This window comes from Rhinolophus sinicus, linkage group LG09 (assembly GCF_036562045.2).
Source record: "Rhinolophus sinicus isolate RSC01 linkage group LG09, ASM3656204v1, whole genome shotgun sequence".
Lineage (NCBI taxonomy): Eukaryota > Metazoa > Chordata > Mammalia > Chiroptera > Rhinolophidae > Rhinolophus > Rhinolophus sinicus.
In genome coordinates this window covers 22,089,334-22,109,759 of record NC_133758.1, presented here as the reverse complement: position 1 = coordinate 22,109,759, position 20,426 = coordinate 22,089,334, and the positions used below count along the sequence as shown (strand labels likewise).

The 20,426-nt window shown below is 35.7% G+C and overlaps 1 protein-coding gene across 4 annotated transcripts in view; it reads left to right on the top strand.

The window, feature by feature from the left end:
* Window positions 1–20,426, top strand: part of ARK2N (arkadia (RNF111) N-terminal like PKA signaling regulator 2N) — a 66,621-nt gene that overhangs the window by 31,516 nt on the left and 14,679 nt on the right. For 2 of the 4 annotated variants that reach the window (XM_074340037.1, XM_074340036.1), the window contains exon 3: window positions 832–4,073. The exons of 1 other annotated variant lie outside the window; for it this stretch is intronic. In XM_074340037.1, the coding sequence (XP_074196138.1) occupies window positions 832–1,394 (563 nt within the window). In that variant the 3' untranslated portion in view covers window positions 1,395–4,073. Of the gene's footprint in view, window positions 1–831; window positions 4,074–13,016; window positions 13,200–20,426 lie in introns of those variants that run through there. One more of the 4 variants, XM_019739682.2, reaches the window with a different exon arrangement.

The following is a 20,426-nucleotide window of genomic DNA, read 5'->3' as shown; positions in this document are numbered from 1 at the left end:
CCCAAACTGTATGGGACCCAAACCAAAGATAATCTGGCCTCGTTCAAGGATAAAACAGGATATGTAGGGGAGCATATTCTAAACTGAAATCCCATGAAACCACTGTTCTACTGGATAGTAATAGCTGTACATTATGTGCACATTTAGAAAGTGTTGGATCATGTGGAAACAGGTTTCTTTATTGCAGGACAACTCAGCCATTGATTTGCTCTCCAGAGGGGTGGGTAGCATATCCCAAACTTGTGTATATCCTTTATGTGGTTTCCATAAGGAATTTTTTAAAACTTGAAATGAGTGTTTGGTAAGACTCAGCTGAGAATTATTGTATACTGATTTATTATGGGCCAGCTGCCAAAATGACACTTAGAATTTTAAAGTCAAAGCAATAAAAATATTGGAGGATATAGTGGTTCTTAACCAAGGCTGTACATTCCAATCACCTGGGGAGCTTAAAACAAAACAAAACAAGCTTATAATGCCTTGGAGCCCACCTAGGTTTTGGTATTTGTTACACCACTCCTGGTTTTTATGTGTTAGCTAAGGTTGAAAACCACTGTCATAGATTAATAGTTACTTGTATTGTAACAGAATATGTGTTGCCAGGCAGATATATTGAAGCTATGAAAAATGGTGGTTATGTTAGTTGTTTTATTTTTCTTGGAATTACCTTAGTTTGGTTAGTTAATTTAAGTGCTGCTTCTCACTGCTCTATTTATATGGCTGTTCTTAGTAATGCTTATGCTATTTTCCTGAATAAGCATGTCTTAATAAAAATACAATTTTCTGAATTAATGATGTTTTATCAAATGGCCTGCCTCAATGTCTTTAAAGCTGACTTCAGTCGTGCTGGGGGATCTGAAGGAGCGCCCAGGGAAATTCCAGGATTACTGGACAGGGGTGCTGTGTGTGATAGGAACCACATAGGCAGTGTCCTAGAAGAGGCCATGAGCTGTTTTTCCCAGATGCAGAGGCAGACAGAGGAGACGCTCTGCGTGTGGATGGAAAAGTTAACTCACCTTGACACTGGCGAAGAGAACAATCCGCTGCTGGAACCCAGGGGACTTAAAATGCAGCTAGTTGGCCAAAGCCTTTCCCTTATCACCCAATCAGGTGCTTACATGCAGATGCCTGATTTCCAAGAACTGCCACAGCAGCCCTTTGATTCTTATGTGACTTGCTGGAGTGTTGACAGTACATTAGAATTCCCAAAGACTTGTAACAGTTTTTCAGTTAACTTGGCTGAGAATGGGAATATTTCAGAACAACCTTTGAATCTATCACAAAATTGTGTTAACTATCTGCTTTTTGGATTGTGTAAGAAAGAATTTGTTTTTGCCCATTGTAAGTTTCTTTTGATTTTTAAAAATTATAATAGTAAACAGTTTCTTTTTTAAAAATTAGATATTCAGAACAAAGCGGAATTTGACAAATCTTAGCTTGAGTTTTGTTACATATGGTTGGAATGTAGAACCATATTTATATGATAACTAGAAATGATCCTTATTTTATGTTTTTTTCATGCCAAAAATATAAATAAGGTATAAAATAGGGAATCTTAGTGAATCCAAATAGGTAAGTAGTTAATTCTTTGAGACTCTTTTAGCATTTATTTCCTACAAACACTGTTGACTTGTTTCTGATTCCGGTAGGGGGAATCACGTAATTAATCCCACTCTGAAGATCATGAATGAATGTACTGCATGAACATTTTTATATCATTCTTCCATATGTCATTTAATGAACTAGTTTGTTGCTAGTCTTCCATGAATTATAATATTAAGTAACATTTATATGAAGGAAGAATGAATTAATTTTTGAGCAAATATATACTCTGTACGTACTATGCAAGATACTGTAGGGAAAGCAGATTAGACTGGAGTTTGATATCATGCATGAGAACAATAGTCTTTCATTGTTACATAGATGATCTTGAGCTCTATCTTAAAGTTCAGTGCCTGAGGTAATAGCCTGACAGATATCATCCAGTGAAATTGTCCAGTACCTGATGTAAAGGTACCTGTTGAGGAAACAGATGAAATGATCACTCTATTAAGGGTATGTATTGAATGGGTTTTTAAGTGACTAGTGACTACATGTATTAGCTAATGTACTACCAATTTAATTTTGTTTTCAATCCCTGGACTGAAAATAAATGGTCTTTGGCATGTTAAAGGGCCCATGGAGTATGTCAAAGGGAAGAAAATGTCATAGGATTGAAAGTCTTGCAACATGATATCTGTATGTGTGGCCCAGTATTGGGAGATACTGGTATTTTATCTTTTCTGCATTGGTAGGAATATTGTGAGAAACAGCTAAATTAGGATGAAAGTTTTCAATAGGAATATGTAACTTTGCTAACACTACCTTTTTAAAAAAAATTGTGCTTTGTACAAATAAAAATTTATTAGTCTTTCCCTTCAAATTTATAAGAATTTCTAAACATGAAAAAAGTTAAATATTTTAATATCTGATGAAGTTGCAACTTAGGGAAAATATCTAATTCTGTGTTTTGTAAGATGAAGGATAGGTGGTGTGTTTGGAGTTTCATATATAAACAGTCAAGAACTTTATTTTAATAATTTACCAATAATTTTAGTCAGAAAAACTATCACCACTTTTTTTACTCAGTTCTGTATCCACATACTTGCAACTTGTAAACTAACTGCAATAGACTGAGCCCATTTTTTTTTTTTCTTTTCTAGTTTTGAACTGAAAAAATAACTATGTTATTTGGTGTTTTCTTTTTTAGAACTTGATGTATGAGCATTGGAAGTTAACTTGGGGGGGAAGGCTTGTTAATGTGCTCAGTTCTCATTTAAGAATATATGTATGAATTGATGAAAAAGACCAGAAGTGTCGTCTTTATTGTATAATGACTGTCAGATTTCCTGAACATAATTTGACAAATAGGGCTTGTCACCAGTAAGGTTTGAGCACCAATGCAACTTATGATAAATTTCTTCACATATGCTAAACTCTTACATAATGTTAGTATGACTTTTCACCATAAAATATAGGAATTTATTGTAATTGATGGATTTTTCTCAGAAATAATAGTGCAACACTTGTAAACTACTTCAGCTAATTTTTTTTAAAAATTAAGTTTTGTATCAATGGAAAGAGCATATTGGTTTTGGATGACTGACCAAATTTGAACTAATTCTATAATCCTTACTTGAAGTTGAGATGTTTTCAGGGAAGTTTGTTCTGTCTTCAACTTTTTACTGGGTGCACAGATTTTACTAGACATGGAATTTAGACATAAGAAAATATTAATTTCAGCATGGTAACATGATATTTTTCTATGCATGTATTGAAGCAGTTTTGCTTCAAGCACTTTTTTGTTTCTTGATTTAATATTTGATATATATATAAGCATGTTCTGAAATGCTTTTTATTTTTAAAATAGAAAATAAGAATTCATCTTTTAAGAATAACATAGACAAATAATTCCTAGTATTGACTGGATATATTCTGATTGTTGTTATTAGATAACAGAGTAAGAAGTCTGGAGTTTTTTCTGTTTTGTTTCTATGAAAAATTTAATTGGAATGGAATTATCAAAGGCTTTATTTTATTTTATTGAGGTATTATTGACTTACAGCATTATATTATTTTCAGGTATATAACATAATGATTCAGTATTTGTATGTATTGTGAGCAGTATTTGTATTGTGAGTTGACTACAATAAGTCTAGTTTACATCTGTCACAACACCTAGTTGCAGAATTTTTTGTGTGTGATAAGAACTTTTCAGATTTACTCTCTTAGCAACATTCAAGTATACAGTATGGTATTATTAACTATAATCACCATGCATCCTTACATCCCCATGGCTTAATTTATTTTATAACTGTAAGTTTGTATCTTTTGACTCTCTTCACCCATAAACACTCAACTCCTCACGCCCTGCCGTCTACCTCTGGCAACCGCCAATCTCTGAATTTGGTTTTTGTTTTTTTAGATTTCATAATGGCACTTGTCTTTGTTTTAGCATAATACCCTCAAGATTCATCCATGTTGTTGCAAGAATTCATTTTTTATGGCTGCCATAAAAAAGAATGGAGATATATATATATAGATATATAGATATATCTATATCTATATCTATCTATCTATCTATCTATCTATCTATATATATATATATATATATAAAACTACATTTTCTTTATCCATTAATCCGTTTGGACACTTATTTCCATGCTTTGGCTGTTGTGAATAATGCTGCAGTGAACATGGGGATGTCCTTTCAATTTAATGTTTTCATTTTCTTTGGATAAATACCCAGAAGTTGAATTGCTGGATCACATAGCAGCTCTATTTTTAATTTTTTGAGGAACCGCCATACTGTTTTCTGTAGTGGCTGCAGCGATTTACACAAGGGTTCAAACATAAGTTTTAATAATTGATATTCAGGGTAATAACATTTTGAATATTTAGAAGGTATTAGACACTAATAATTTGGGGAAGCCTTTCTACATAATTTCGGATAAAGATTAGAGGGGTTTTGGTAAAAAGAAAGGGAACACCAGAATATATTGAATTAATTCATAGAATATATGCCAAAATGCTAAAATTTATTTTAAAGTAAAATTTGATATTTTGGGGTTTGGACAGTTTTGTAGCAGAAACATATACAATTTTATCCTGATTTTCAGTTTCTCACAGGGCCTTGAAAATATGTTGCTGTCTTAAAGATTGTTTTGAAAAACAATGTTTTTATGAGTTGTGCTTTAAATGATTACACCTTCTCAGGTTGCATAATTTTAAAATTCCTCTTTTTTTAAAAAAAAAAGTTTGTTTTTGTATTATGGACATGTAAAGAAGCATCAAGTATTTGCAGTAGTTTTAATACTTCTTTTGTTTTTTTTAACTGCTGTTGTGGATTATTGAATGCTTTTACTGAGGCAAAGTCTGTATTCGTAAGATTATAAGTAGTACTTACAAGTACTAATACGAAGAAGTGGGAATTACTTTTTGTATTGTATGGTGACATTTTCATGTAGGTATTGTTTTAGAAGTGCCTACTGGTCTTTCCTCAATTTACCTTGAATTCCCTTAATTTTCCTTGAGTTTTAAAAGGGTGAGGAGTGTATTCTGTTTAGACTCTTGTAGTCTATAAAGGGCTAATGCTGGAAAGAAGCTTCTTTCAACCTATAGCATTATTCAAGACATGGTTGAAATGCTGTTTATTTAAGAATAAAATTCTATATCTGGATTATTGCATTTCTCTAATATATGCACGTAGAATTTAGCTGCTGGTATTTAAAAGAAGGCATCATCGCCTCACTAAAGGTAAACGTGTTTTCTGATAATCTGTCTGTAGACTGCTTTCTGCCTAGTTTGTGTTAATTCAGTGTTCTAGGACATTAGATACCTAATCATTTTAAGCGAATTTAACCGGCAGATTCGACGGATCTGGTTATTTGAGCCGCTTATTAGGTAATACTAATTCATAATTATATTGATGCATATTTGTGTGCATTATTAAAATTAAGTGGAATAAAAGCCCAAATAAAATTTTAATTTAGAACACAACACAGTGAAATTAAAATCTTAAGATTAAAATAAAAAGATTTAATATTTTGCATGAAGTGTTTTTTTCCCCCACTTAGAAGTAGAATAAAGGATTCTGTCATTTTGGATCTTCAAGAGAAAGAAAAGCCTGTTTTTTTGGTTACCAATTCAGAGGAATGAGCTTAGTTTCAAGGGTGTGTGTGTCTGTGTGTACCCACCTTCAGAATTCTGTAATTAATTTTGTATGTTTATTAATGTTATATTTGACAACTGTCTGGAGACAGATAACTGCAATAGTAATCAGGGATTTTACTGGATTCAGGTCATTAATATAATACCCATTCATTGAGTCTTAAATATGTGTAAGAAAAAAATGTTGCCAACAGATAAACCTAGTTACGGTGATTAAATTGGAGGGAAAAAGTCATTTTATTTATTTTTATTGTCGGTGAAAGTTTTTCGACCTCTTGTTTGTTTCACTAGCAGACTGAGTAAAAGAATATACAACAATTTATTTTGCTTCATTTGTTGTTCCCTACTGCTATGCAGATTTAATAGCAAGGATCTCTGAATATAAGTATATCTTAATTTACATAAGATTTATACTTAAAATTTGTATGCAAGTCCAAATATTAGAAATGAAATCATTTAAATCTTCTTGGTAATGAAAGAAGTGATATAGTGAGTCCTTTTGTTGAGCAAACAGAGCACCCCAGGTTGCTATTACTAATGATTTCCACTTTTAATATCAACTGAATTTGCCTAATGGTACAGTTACATGAAAGTTATATAAGAGATGGTATACAGGCTTTGTTGCTATCAACTGTTTAGAATAACAAATTATAGGCAAGTTATCTTATAGAAGGTGACCTTTTAAGTAATTGTACCCGTTCTGTTTTGTTTGGCTTATACTGTTTTCCCTTTCTCCTGTTTGTATTATGTAAATAGCATAGTGAGGGCACAATGAAACTGATTTTGTGGAATGCCACAGGGCAGAAAATGCAGTGTCAAAACAATTTCAGCAAATTTATTAAAATTTACTTATTATTAAATTGTTATATAAAAATTGTTCTCAAAGAAAAATTCTTCTCAAAATCCTCTCCAGAAATGGCATATATGCCCTCAATCATTGTAGAGAGAAGAAATTTGTATTTAAATTTGTCCTCAAGAGTTGTTTGAGTATTATGAGTTGCAAACTAGCTTGAAGAACTTCGGAGTTTCTATGTATACTTTTAATTTTTTCCTTGATTTCTGATTTTAATTCCTCTGAAGTTTAGGAAAGTTAGTGGGGATTGAAACCCAATTGAGTTTACTAGTATTATTGAGTCGATCTTTTCGTATTTAATTATCACAACATATAACAGAATGAAAGAATAATAATTCACGAGGAAGTGTATTCTTTGATAACAAAGTCTTATTCCTATTATAACTAAGATTTGAGAAGAATGTTATTAAATTACTGTGATTTTTATTTTATTGCATTTTTCTTTATATCTTTTATCTGACTGTGCATTTGAAATGTAACAACTGACCTAGATAAATAAAAATTTTAAAAAAGAAATGTTTCTCGTTACTCTGTTGAGGACAGTGTTGTTATATTAGTGATTCCCTACCAGTTAATTCACAGTAAGTGTTCCTGAGTCAAGAAACCTGCTTTTCCATAATGAAATCAGTGGTATTAGCTTGTAGTTGATAAAGCTAATAATAGAATTTACATATTTGTGGATAATTTTCAGTTTTTTGGTAATTGGTATGTCGAAAAAGGAAATAACAGAATACCATATTTAACATACAATGTCAAGATTCTTTTCCTTGATATGTCCTAAATTATCCTGTTAAAAATTGAGGAATATTTTGAAAATAACAAAATTTAGACTGCTTTGAGGAGTAATTAAAAAGCTGGAGTGGATGAATCTTTAGCAGGGTACATAGACATGTTGATGTAGCCAAAATCCTATCCAGTTTTCGTGTTTTTCTTTCGTGTATGTAGTGCAGATATTTGTTTTATTCTCTGTAGATCTGAACCTTCAAAACAGTAGGTCATGGACCTGCCCCTGAAATAGAAAGATAAATTGAAAGATCGTGACCTCTTCCAGTGCCCCGTTTTCTGTATTTTTCTCTCCAACATCCAGATAAATTACGTGAGTCATCTTTTTTGAGTTAACTCCTTGATTCAGTTTTCCCAACTATGTAGTTAGTGGTGATGGGTTAAAATTAAATTGTTTTTCTTGTTTGGGATCAACTTTTTAACCACCCTGATAATCTTAAATATTTGCTGTTACCTCTTCTTAGATCCTTTCATAATTAACTCTTCTTCAGTATCATAGGTAACTTCTGGGTGGAGAAAAAGACCTGTCATTTACCAGTATGACATAAGGACAGATGTAATCCTTAAAACTTTATCCCCCCCTTGGAATCTTCATAACACCTACATTTTTAGTAATTGAGATAGGTATGATGAAACAAGTACAAAGTAGGCATTGATTCAGTTGTATTTTAAAAAAGACTTCCAAACAAAATTTCAGTGCATATTGCCACATTTCATTTCCATTTTAGCCCTATCTTCTCAGACAGTTTTCTTTTTACTAAAACAGTTTTAAGATGTTATTCTGAAGAAAATATACACAATGCAGTTTTTGGTATTTAAAGCTCCTTTTTTTCTAGGTATGGCACTTTTCTACATAGATTTTTGTCTTTTTTGGTTGATGTAATTAATCATCTTTTCTAAGAGATGCTTTCAAAATGACTACTTTCTATTTTTGCAAATTGTTCTATGTATATATTTTTATTATTTGATAGTAATAAAAATACAGCATAAATATTTTTGTATTTTTTCTCATTTGCAAATATAAGTTGTCATCTTGGTAAATATTTTGGTGTGTAATGAAAAAGGTGTTTTTTTCTTGGATAGATTCTCCTAAAATGCAAATTCCCTTCTGCAACTCTTGAGGTTGGCCTTTTCCCTCAATCCCACACCTCATTTAACCACACCTATTCCCCTCACCTGGCCTCCACATGCCTTCTTAGACACTTTGGCTAGTTAAGTGCTAAGAATTCTTTCGGGTATAACTTTTTTTTTTTTGAATCTCACTATCTGGATTGAGGTTGAGTGTGATTTCCACCCTTTCCTCTTTTCTCTTAATGTTGTAGATAAATGGCACTGGGCCTGGACCCCTTAATGACTGGGCTGACAGAGCCTGTATGAGGTTCTTTGGCAGCAACAAGGTAGATTTTTCCTCTCCTAGTGAGGGGTCTTTTGATGTTGGCTGTAGTAGGGAGGAAAGAAGGAATTTTTTCTGAGTTTTATTGTTTATTACTATAACCATAGAAATGGTACTTGAAAGGGCAAATAATGTATTGATTCATTGCCCCACCTTTCCTTGGCCCTAAGGCAGCAAGAGAGGAGTGACGTTTCCAGGTATCTCAGGGATACAAAAGGAATTCCTGTTTCCCGGATCTAGACTTCGGACTGGGAGACTGACAACATTTGTGTTAGTGGAAGGGCTCTGCAGGCAAGGATGATGCTAAATATGAAGTAACCCAAACTGCTCTCTATTTCACTTTGAAATACTTGTATGTGAATGCATCCAAGATGACATTTCAAACAAAAATAAAAACCCAAAAGGCCCATTTGTGATGATCTGGTTAACTCCAGCAACACATTTACTTCAGAAGGTAAATGAATCTATGACCCATATCAGGCACCAGCCCAGGCAGTGTCTCAAAGCTTTCTGCGTACTGCATACAGCAGAGTTTACATGCAAAGATAAGCAAACAAATAGCGAAGTAGGGCAGGTGCTAATTATAATGGAAAGGTGGGGGGACCAATATTTGAATTCCTGTGTTCTGTGTTATGTCTTCTCTAACCCTCACCATATAACCCTGTGGAGAAGCAGTAGGCAGGATTTTAACCCATGTGTTTGCTGCCCAAAATCGGTGTGTACTTGCTGTGCTGCTCCCAGTCTCGCCTGTACATTCCTGTTCCCTCAACAAGGAGAACAACTGTAATCTATTCTCTTTCCACCTAACAAGGACTCAAGTTTCTCATCCATAAAATGATTGTGGTAAATTTTGTAATTACCTTGTATAGTTTCAAAATTTTGTGCTTTTGATTGTCAAATTTGAAAGGAAGGATTTGTCACAGTTAAATGTAGTAAAGGATGTTAGGTTTTGCTTTGTTTTTTTGTTTATGTGATTCAAATTGTTTCCATGAGATTTCTATAGAAGAGAATGTATTTGACTGAAAGAAAACTAATTTATAAAATTAAACATTTGATGACAACAATATAGAAAGTGTAAGTTTGTAAAAGTATAAATCTCATTGTCAGGAATGTGTGATGACATCTACATTTTGGTATTTGAAAGTTAGAACCTATTTATAGGCTAGGAGGTCAGTAAGAGGGTACAAACCTATTTCTAGCATAAAATGGGTGAGTTGATGTTCTTACATACAAAAAGTAGTCTGTTAATTGCTGGACCTTTAAGTTTTCTTGCCTTGTAATTTGTAACAAGCAGCAGAATTTCAAAATGTTCCAATCAGGAGGAGAAATATAGCACTTTGCTTAACCACAGACGAAATCGTTATTAACTAATTGTGTTAAATTTACCTTTATAAGAGTGATACTTTAATTGTAGAAAAGCTAGTGAGTTCATTATTATAAATTTTTGTTTTAAGATTTTAATAGTAATCACAGCAGGTAGGAGAATGTGGAGTTTGGATAACCTTAAATATTGTAAAAATGGAATGTGCTTACATTAATGACCAGATCGTAAATTGGAAATGTTTCCATGTGTAACTTTACTTGAAGTGACTATTTGGATGTTTTTGAAAGTCAGAATAATAGTAGCAGTCCAGTTGTTTAACAGCATAGAGGAATAATCAAATAAGAGGAAGGGCAATATCTGTATGTTTATTCCATCCTGTAATGAATTGACAGAGACATTCTGTCAAGGTGCTGAATTTTTCTGGCTCCTCCTCAGTGGTTTGGTGTTTGTTTGTTTTTTATCTTCAAGAGATACTTCTTTTAAAAGATCGATAATATTACTGCAGGACCTTACCTGTCTCTTAATTCTGCTATGAAGCATGAGTCACATTTTAAAAGAATATTACAAATTGTCACCATCAGTTAGCTAATATTCACTTAATAATTCAAAGTCCAAGCTCTGATGCTAAATGTGTTAAACATATCTTACATAATCTTGGTTTGCTAATGATAAGTGTAAGGTGACCTTGGAATGCAAGGTCCTTAATTGTGGTTTCTTGGAAGACAAAGTTGGAAAGGCAACTATTCCTTTACTTTATTAAAATTTGTGTAGTATTGACTTGTCATCGCTTGAATATACTGGAAATGAAAAATGACAGTGATAATCATTTGTTTTAACTGTTAACTGTAATTAAAATATGAAAATATTACTGTCTTTGTTTATGATGAATACAAAATTTAAGCTAAGCTATAAGGTGTGCTGTTTGGAAATATGGAAGATGCAAGAATGAAGCCAGATAACAAGTTTATGCTTGTATTTCCTACTGATGAAGACTTTCAGACAAGTTATTTCCATGGGTAGGTGCTATCACTCTGCATGTACACATACACTTAATACTTTTTTGCATGACTATACATGTAGGAGTGGTACAATTTTGACTTGACTGTTGACCTGTTACCTCAATTTGGTAGTTGTGGGGGAGGGATGTGGGGCAAGTGGCTGTGAGTGGTATTAGTGATACAATTTAAAAATAAACCACTAATTTTTTGTAAACACAAAACACTTAAAAAAAATAAAGCCCTTTAAAATATAGAACATTTGGTCAAATAGTCAATATTGTACTTGACCTTCATATTTGGGCACAAGTATTTGGACATCACATAGTACCTCAGTTCCATAATAATCATTTTGAACTCTGATGAGAACTCAATAAATGATACAGCTTTCTTTTCTTTTTTTAGAAAAGAAAAACCTCAAACATGAACCAATTTTTTTTTTTTTTTTTTTTTTTTGCCATTTGAACTAAAATCCATTACCAACTGATACCAAGGCCACACTGTTGAATTTTATGAACTCGATTTTACCCTTTTGGGGGAATTAGAAATTGTTTTTAAGTAGTCAACTGAAATTGTCATGATCGTCAGAATTTCATGTTGTGACATGTCTGTTCTTTATACAGTGGCACTTAACAATTCATTTGCCTTTATGTTTGGTCATTTTTTTTTTTAAAAATGTTGCTACATAAGCCTGTGGTTTGGGAACATAGTTTTAATGGATAAATAAATACCCAAGTATGTTCCATGTTTTATTCAGTGACAGTTTACACAATGGATGTTTGTATTAAAACAATAATCTTTCATTGTGTTCTATTTTAATGATTCATTGGCATATGTATTCCTTCATAGTCAAGATTTCCATAAAATAGGTGTGTTTAATGTTAATTTGTTGGATAATATTAAAAAATCTTTATGGAAACAAATAATTTGCCTGCATTTCCTAGTTGTTGGGGGGAGAAACAGCATTCCTTTATTTCTGCTTCTAAATTGGTGGTAGTCGTAAGGGATGTGTTTCATACTTGAATGAAAACTATGCTTTTTGCTGTTATGTTAGAAAAAGATTAGATTAGCATTTTAAAGCATGTATCTGTTCTACAAGCATGAACATTGAGTTATTTTAGCATGAATCACTGCAGTGTAATTACTTTGGAACTCAGCTGCCCTTTTCCAGCTAGTTAGGGGTTTAGAGGTAGAAGGGAGCTCTTATTTTTCCAGTAAGAACTTCAATATCTTCCTCTGAAATAACCCATAAGATAGCGTATCATTTCCTTGAGTCTGAGCTGGTTGTCTTTCTCAGGGAAAAGAAAATATAAATATCCCTCACAAGACATCCAAAGCAAAATCCTGAAGATGGATTTTGTGAGTCTTGTCTTTTTGTAGAATGTTGTAAAATGTATAACATCCCTGATATTATAAAAGAGCTTTACTGGAAATAGTTAAGTCAGTCAAGTAGAGCTCTTAGTGTTAACCTGACTTCTTTAGAAAGTAGGAAAATATATATTTGATTTTCTTCGGAATCTACTGGGGAGGTTTAGTATTAGTTACTAAGAGAAAGAACTAGATTCATTCTCTTAAAAAATACAAATTCAGTTTTAATAATTTGCATCTTTTTTTTCTTTAAAAGATCATTTTCACTTTCTCTGTGGAGTCTTCCCCTTTTTCTTAATCTTTTGCTCTGAGAGTATGACGTCAGTTCAGTGTAACATTGTTCAGTATAGTCTTGTCTTCTGTTCTTCATAACACTCCTTTACCTCCTTCCCAAATGTGTCCCTCATCTTTGTAAGCGTGGGCTATCTTTTCCACTCCCACCCTGTGTACAAAATATTAGATGTATAAAGTGCAGCTTTTCTGATCAGCTAGAGTAAGATAAAGGCAACTGGCGTTTAGAGGGCTCTTAGTTTCAGAAGTGTTTTTCACCCCACACATTAGATACCAGTATACATTTTCTTTCCTCCCTAGATGGACCTCCAGTTGTAGCTCATTATGATATGTCTGACACCAGCTCTGACCCAGAAGTGGTAAATGTGGACACTTTACTGGCGGCTGCAGTAGTTCAAGAGCACAGTAATTCTGTAGGAGGCCAGGACACAGGAGCTACCTGGAGGACCAGCGGGCTTCTAGAGGAGCTGAATGCGGAGGCAGGTTGGTCTCCCTCCCTTTCCCCTTCTCTAATGGTGTCATGTGCATGTGTCCTGGTAGCTTGTTCTTGTAGTGGACCCTGCCGAGCAGAGCAGGCTAACCCAAGGCATCTGGCGCTAGGTGATGGTGACTACCCAGGGTGCCGTGTATGACAAACTGAAAGGAGATTTGGGTGACATGTCATTCATCTTTCCTAATCGGGAGGAGGCAAAAGTGACAATACATAAGACATTAATTATAGGCATAGGTAGATCTCAGTAGGCGTATTTCTTGATGAAAAATGCCTAACGTATGTAAAAACCACCTGGATGACCTAATACTCCTCCCCTTGCCCCAGCCCATCTCCGTTTCTCAGTTGTTTCCCTCAGGTAACTGCACAGCTGCCTTGAAGCTGGGGGAGGGGCTCTTAAACTTGCCCTGTGGGGCTGTTGCTCTGCAGCGCTGCACTTCCTTCCACCTCCCCGTGTGCAGTGTCACTGTTACTTCCCCACCATAGTTCTCACATTTGTCTTTTCTAACCCTTCTCTTTCAGTTTCTGCCTCCGTTACCTCAGGGAAACCTCTCCCTGTCTTGCGTTACTTGGTTCTGTGATGATTCTTAAATGTGATATTTATTCACTAAAAAAACCCATTTGCCACTACCTTTGAAAATCTTGCACAGTGAGTCCGAGTTTCCTTCAATATGTTTCTCAAAACTCTTTCAACATTCTTTCTAATTTAAACCTTTTTCTAAAAGTACTAGTACTGAAGTTTAAAAAAAGAAGGGGAGGAGATTGAGAGACTGCTTATATAGTGTGTATTTTCTTACTTTCGTGTTATGGAAGGATCATGCTTTCCTAGTTAAATTATAAATTGCATTGGCTTTTATGAGTGAATCTAGTAACTTAATCACTACCTAAAATATATTTATGGGAAATGAGTTTCTATTACAAAAATAACAATGGGTTATAGTTTAGAACATTTTATATAGAAATTGTTAGAAAATAAAAAACAACTCCATAGATCATCGTCCTTAATTCTTCCTTTCATAATTTTTGATGGAAGTAAGTAAAACTCTCTTATTTGTTGAACTTCTAATTAATGTATTATGGCTAATTTTGGAGCCCGACCTGAATTTAATTTTAACTATGTTTTGACTGCTAACTGCCTGTTTGACTTTGGATGAGCTGTTTCTCCTCTGAACTTCAATTTTTATATGTATAAATACTTGCTTTGCCCAACAAGGGTCTTTTAAAGATTTATTAATATGTAAAAGTACTTTTAAAAGAAGTAAGTAATAATACTTTGTATCCAAGGGTGGTAGTTTGACCACATTTTGTGTAATATGTGTTTCCAAGTTTTATAATTTGTTATGTATACTGGCTAGTTTATCTTCATTTTTCATCCATTGACAAGTAAGTGATCCATTTTATTTCAATTTTATTTCCCTGTTGCTTTAATCTTGCCATTAAATGTTGACCACTTTATAGTAAATTCTTGAGAAAAACATGAAAAATTAACTTTTTTTTGCTTTTCATATAGCTAATTTTAATATTTGGGCCATATGGAATTGTTAATATCTGACTTCTTGACCTACAACAAACCCAGCAATTTCATATGATTCAACCTAATAATGCCAGGTTTGGGATCTTAAAATATCAATAAGGTTGCCAGCGTTGGAGAAAGCATCACGTTTTCAGATTCAAGTAATTGTTAGCTTGGTTATTTAAAACATCACTAGCACGCGTGGCTTCAACTTTGTTCCTCTTTCTTTTCCCCTTTCTATTCCGAAGCTGTCCTGAATTTGGTATTTGATGTTTAGGATTACTATGTATTTATTTTTTTTACTGCATTTGTTACATATCTGTAAACAAGCATGTTTTAATACTAATTGGTATTAACATTGAAGGTAATCACTTACAAATTGCTTCTTTAGTTCACCAGTTTTTGAGCTATGTTCTTGTTAGTAAGTGTGGTTCTAGTGCATTCATTTTTCACTGCTGTTTAGTATTTCACTGTATGAATGAATATATCACAATTGACCTACCCATTCTTTTGGATATCTAAGGTGCTATTCCAAATGATGCTGCCATTAACGTTTCTTATACATGTCTTTTGGTACATGTGTGTGATAATTTCTCTAGGATATAATAGCGAGAACATATGTGTCTGTCAGACCATAAATTATGTTTAACTTTTTGTATATCATAGGATGTGGTCATAGCTGTGACACTTTTTTACAAAGTCATTTATTGGCTCATTCAAAGGCTTTTTTCCCCTTAAATTTGGCAATGCAGGTATGAGAATCAATAAAACTTAGTATACTCGAGTCCCAATGTAATTGTCATAGTGGGAACTCATCTTGCAAACTCAAAAGTACTTAGTGTTGCAACAAAATGTTAAAAGAATTTATCCTCAATGGTCAGTTTATAGTTTTGAGATGAACTATTATCTATCAATTGGATGATCATTCTTGTGTCTTGAGTTTAAGATAAATGTTCTAAGGGTTAATCTGAGTCTTTCTCTCCCTCCCAACAAAATAAAAACCCAGTCACTAAATAGACTGTTCAGGGGTTAATCAGTAGCAGCTTCTCAGACCAGCTCTGCAGCCCTACTCCATTTAGGATCATGAACATAATCATTGGAGATAGAATGCAAAATAGTTTTTACTGTTTAGTTTTAGTGGTTTTTGGTTGTTATTTATTTTATTTTATTTGAGGAATATTGGGGAACAGTGTGTTTCTCCAGGGCCCATCAGCTCCAAGTCATTGTCCTTCAGTCTAGTTGTGGAGGGCACAGCTCAGCTCCAAGTCCAGTTGCCGTTTTCAATCTTTAGTTGCAGGGGGCGCAGCCCACCACCCCATGTGGGAATTGAACAGGCAACCCTATTGTTGAGAACTCGCCCTCTAACCAACTGAGCCATCTGGCCACCCCTCTGGCAGCTCAGCGGCAGCTCGTTGTCTTCAGTCTAGTTGTGGAGGGCGCAGCTCACTGGCCCATGTGGGAATCAAACCGGCGACTCTGTTCAGAGCTCGCGCTCTACTGAGCCATCTGGCCGCCCCTGTTTAGCTTTAGTTTTAACCAAAGCAAAGAGTTGAAATTAGGAAAGCCCCTGGTCAACAAAAGACCTAAACTTTCCATTTCAACTCTACTATCTGTTCACTTTTTCTTACTTGATGCTGTCATTGAACAGTATAGTAGGTGGCAACAAATGGCCTGGTTTTGAACCAGCAGCCACTTACAAACTGTATGACCTCAGGTAAATTATGTAAAGCCTCAGTTTTCCCTATTTACAAAATTGGGATAAAACAAGTGTCCACCCCAAAAGGTTATTGTTAATCATTAAGTGAAATAACATAATGTGATTGGTACAGGATACAGCACACAGTAGGCCCTCAGGAATGCTAACCAACATTATAGTAATATAGACTGAAATAGACTGAATAAGGAAGTGATTAATGGACCCAGTCAGTGAGGTTCTGATTTACTGTCCTGCCTTGGAATGAGTTGTTCTCACTGCAGTATTTCTTACACTTTGCTGAAGCATGGAAATTACCTGAGGTGCTTACAAAAGTTCAGACTCCTAGGTTTCTCGCTAAAGGTTCTATAAGTAGATCTGAAATGGAGTGTGGGAATCTGATTTTTATGATTACCCCCAGCTAACTATTTCATTGGACATGTTTAGGAAGCTGTACTGGTACATCTGAAAATGGCTTAATTTTTGTCTATTGCTAGTAATAGCTCACTGTAAATGTAGATGAAGCTAAGAGAAGCAGCGGTCTGATGCTTTCTTGGTGTGGAAGGCTTATAATTGTGGTAAACTAAGTTTATTTACAGTTTTTTCCCTCCTGGAAAATTAAAAATTTTGAACAAATGATTTCATTTTTCTGTCAGCCTTCTCGTCAAGAAGGTAGGCTACGAACATTTTCCCATTCTTAAAATAGGGATGGTAATCTTGATTTGTCTGTTACACAAGCTTCGTTATAGTGCAGAGAAACAAACCTTGGGTTTCCTGTTCTTTTAGCATAGTGCTTTTTATAATCGGACCAGCATGGCCATGTTTCTGTGATTAGTACTTTGAAGTCAATATGTCCGTCCTGTGAAGGAGATCAAGTTTGGTCACGTTCTTTTTGTTTACCAGCTTCATATGGACCACAAGATTTTAGATTTCTGAACTGCTTTTCCACTTTTTAAAGTTGTTTTTAACATTCTTGTTAAAAAAAAAACCAGACTAAACACAAGGTAATAATTTGCTTGTTTTAAAGCAAAATGAGTAGGGACTTAAGATATTAACCCGTTTTATAGCTACTACACCACTGTCAGCCAGTATGTAATAATTTCCTTTAATATGCTGCAAATAGACCAGGACTAGCTCTTACGCAGTAGACTTGTGAGTTAAAATGTAGTTACGTTATTTCTTTGGAAGACAAAAGAAAATGTCTGCCATGATACATTAGTTACTACATTTTGTGTGCTTCTTTCTGACTTACATGTTGAAAAGGTTGTAGTGGGAGGACAAAAATTTAGAATTTTCTCATAAAGTAAAGTTATCTTTCCAACGAGCCACACAGGCAAAGACCTACACAGAGATAGCCGGCTGCCATAGAGCTAAATATAAGTCCTCTGATTTATTTCCAATTTAATGTATGATAATTGTGGTATTTACACTTTTCCTGCAGGGCTTATTCTTGTCCTCGAACAGGAATAGATTACAACCACGGACAGTATTTGAAGAACCTCATAGCATCTTTGGCTTACTTTTGCATATTCTTTAGGCAGTGCTCTGCCATTGGATTCCTGTGAGGTCATGGCGAGGGGAGGCGGTGGGAATGGCCCAAAGGCCAGAGAGTGTCAGACTGCACAGGAGCTCCCAAAGGAATGTGTGACATGCTAAAGAGGGTTACATTGCGAGGAAAGGACTCATTGTCCTGGCTTGGAAATAGACAGAAGGGGGATGCTTGCCTGGCTATTGGAGAATGCTTTGGTGTCTCTCAAAGAGTATGGCATCCCATAGATTGGTGTGGGTCAGCTGACTTGTTATCTGAGTGGCACATTTGATCTAATGGCTCTGACAGGAAATGTGGCAAAATTCTCACACCATTGGTCTAGAGTTAATATTCACTAGAAAATTTGTATTTAGCCCCTGTCAGTTAATCTCATGTCCCTGATTTTATCTAGTACTGAGTTTTAGACTAAGTAATAAAGAATATTGGCTGCAAGAGCAGACCCTGATTTTAGAACATTATACAAGTTCTCTATTAAATTCCAGCAGGGTTGGATTACAATATTTGTGGTCAAAGTAGCCTTGCCAAAATGGTTTGGATTGATCTAATAATGTGAAAGCAATGTGCAAAATATTAGTTTCTAGATCCATAATGGATGAATAAAGTTAGAAGAATCTTAAATATGGGTGATGGTTATCTTGCTCTTTTTAAGATATTATAAAATTATGAACAAAAGTAGCATACTTATTTTTTCATTTCTTCCCCCTTATTTTAAAAAAAAGGCAGAGTGATGATGTTTCCAGGTCTAAAAGGAGGCGATGTAGGTGGTAGGCTCAGGATGCCCGGCCTAATCAGTGAAGACGGGTTATTCAGAAATGTTGATGACGGAGACATTTCATAGAACATTCCACAAGTTGCAGTTATAAATTAGAACTATGGAGATAGAGCTGGGCACAGAGATGCTAAGAATTAACTTTGTCATATTCTTGTTGTGTTTTCTTAATCACTGTTGTTTAAAAACATTGAGCAATCAAGGAGGAAGAGTTTGCTTATAACAACCCTGACTCCTACAATCTGCCCGTTCAGTGTAATTCAGTTGTTTCTCTTGAGGACCGTAAGGCCTGAGGCCCTTGCTGAGAGTCTACCACAGGGCGCTTTAAGTGTCTCTTGGGGCTCACTTAGCTCTTTGCTTCTTAGTGAGTAGGCATGGAGAGTTTTGCCGTGGTTGTACATATAAACAGTGAGTATTCATATAATGAGTAATAATGAGAGCGGGACTTAAAGTGGAGAGAGATGGAGGATAGGCTTTCTCAGGAGAGAAACCAAGCCAGATGCCAAAATTTTTCACGAAGGAGTGAAACTGCCCTGGAGTCCATGTCTGAGTGAAAGGGAAGCATCCTGGGAGATGCGGGCTGCTGGTGTCGGTCCAGGAGGATGGCGGACGGTCCGTTACTGAGCAGCCGCTTCAGAGGACTGCAGGGGAGGTGGCATTTCAGGAGAGTCAGGTTTCCACGAGGAGATGAGGAGAAAGAAGTCCCTGCAGTTTTCCGTGGAGCTGGCATTCCCGAGGCCAGTGCAAAAGTTGTAGGAAGGTGAGGAGTGAGCGGCTGTGGCAAACGAGAGTGGTAACACCGAGTGGAGGAGAAGGTGGGAGACAAACCGACAGGTCCAGAGGCTTGTGTTTTGTGGGTGGCCAGGAGGGTGGAAATACAGTGTTTTACGTCTCATAACCAAGTATTTATTGTAGGAACAAATAGATGAAGTCAACTTACACCCGTACAATCCACGGCTGCGCTGGTTTCCTCCTACCTTTTCCTAATGCTTGCTCTTTTTCCACTGGGGGCCTTTCTCTACTCTCCTGCTGTTCCCTCCCCTGCACTGTTCTTTTGCCTCATGGACCCCAGCAGCCGCCCTTCACGGTCCCCTCCAAGCTTCCCTTCTTTCCCCGCCTGGCATCTGTGAGCCCAGCTGTCCTTTGCCAGCCTCCTCCGCTCCTTGTATCGTCGGCGCCCCTGCACACTGGGAGTCTGTATCCACATGGCTCCGCACAGCTGGAGAAAAGCACATGGTGGGGAGTTCAGGGTGACGTAACCCCAATCTGCATCCTCGCCCTGGCGTCAGTGCTGCCCTGTGCCTTTTCTCAGCAGCATTCGTGCCTCACAGTGGCGACTTCACTTTTCTAATCCCCCACCCACACCTGCGCTCTGCAGATGGCCTGGCCACATTCTTCACAGGTCAACCGTTCCTCAGCTTCTGTCATCAAACCTGTTTGTGTTCTCTGCCTTTTTTCTAAATGTGGCCTGGTCTCTCCTGTCTTTAAAAACTGCGGACATACACATCCCCCCACTCAAACCCTTCTTCCGCTCTCAGTACCTCTCTCAGTTCTCCTTTCCCTTTCATTCTTCAGCGTGCTTTGCTGCATTTGCTTCCGCTCCATCACCCCTCCGAAGCTCCTCTTGCTACAGTCACGTATGGTCATTTTGTCACTGATTCTGATGGGCTCTGCTTAGTCCCTCCCCTTATCAGCC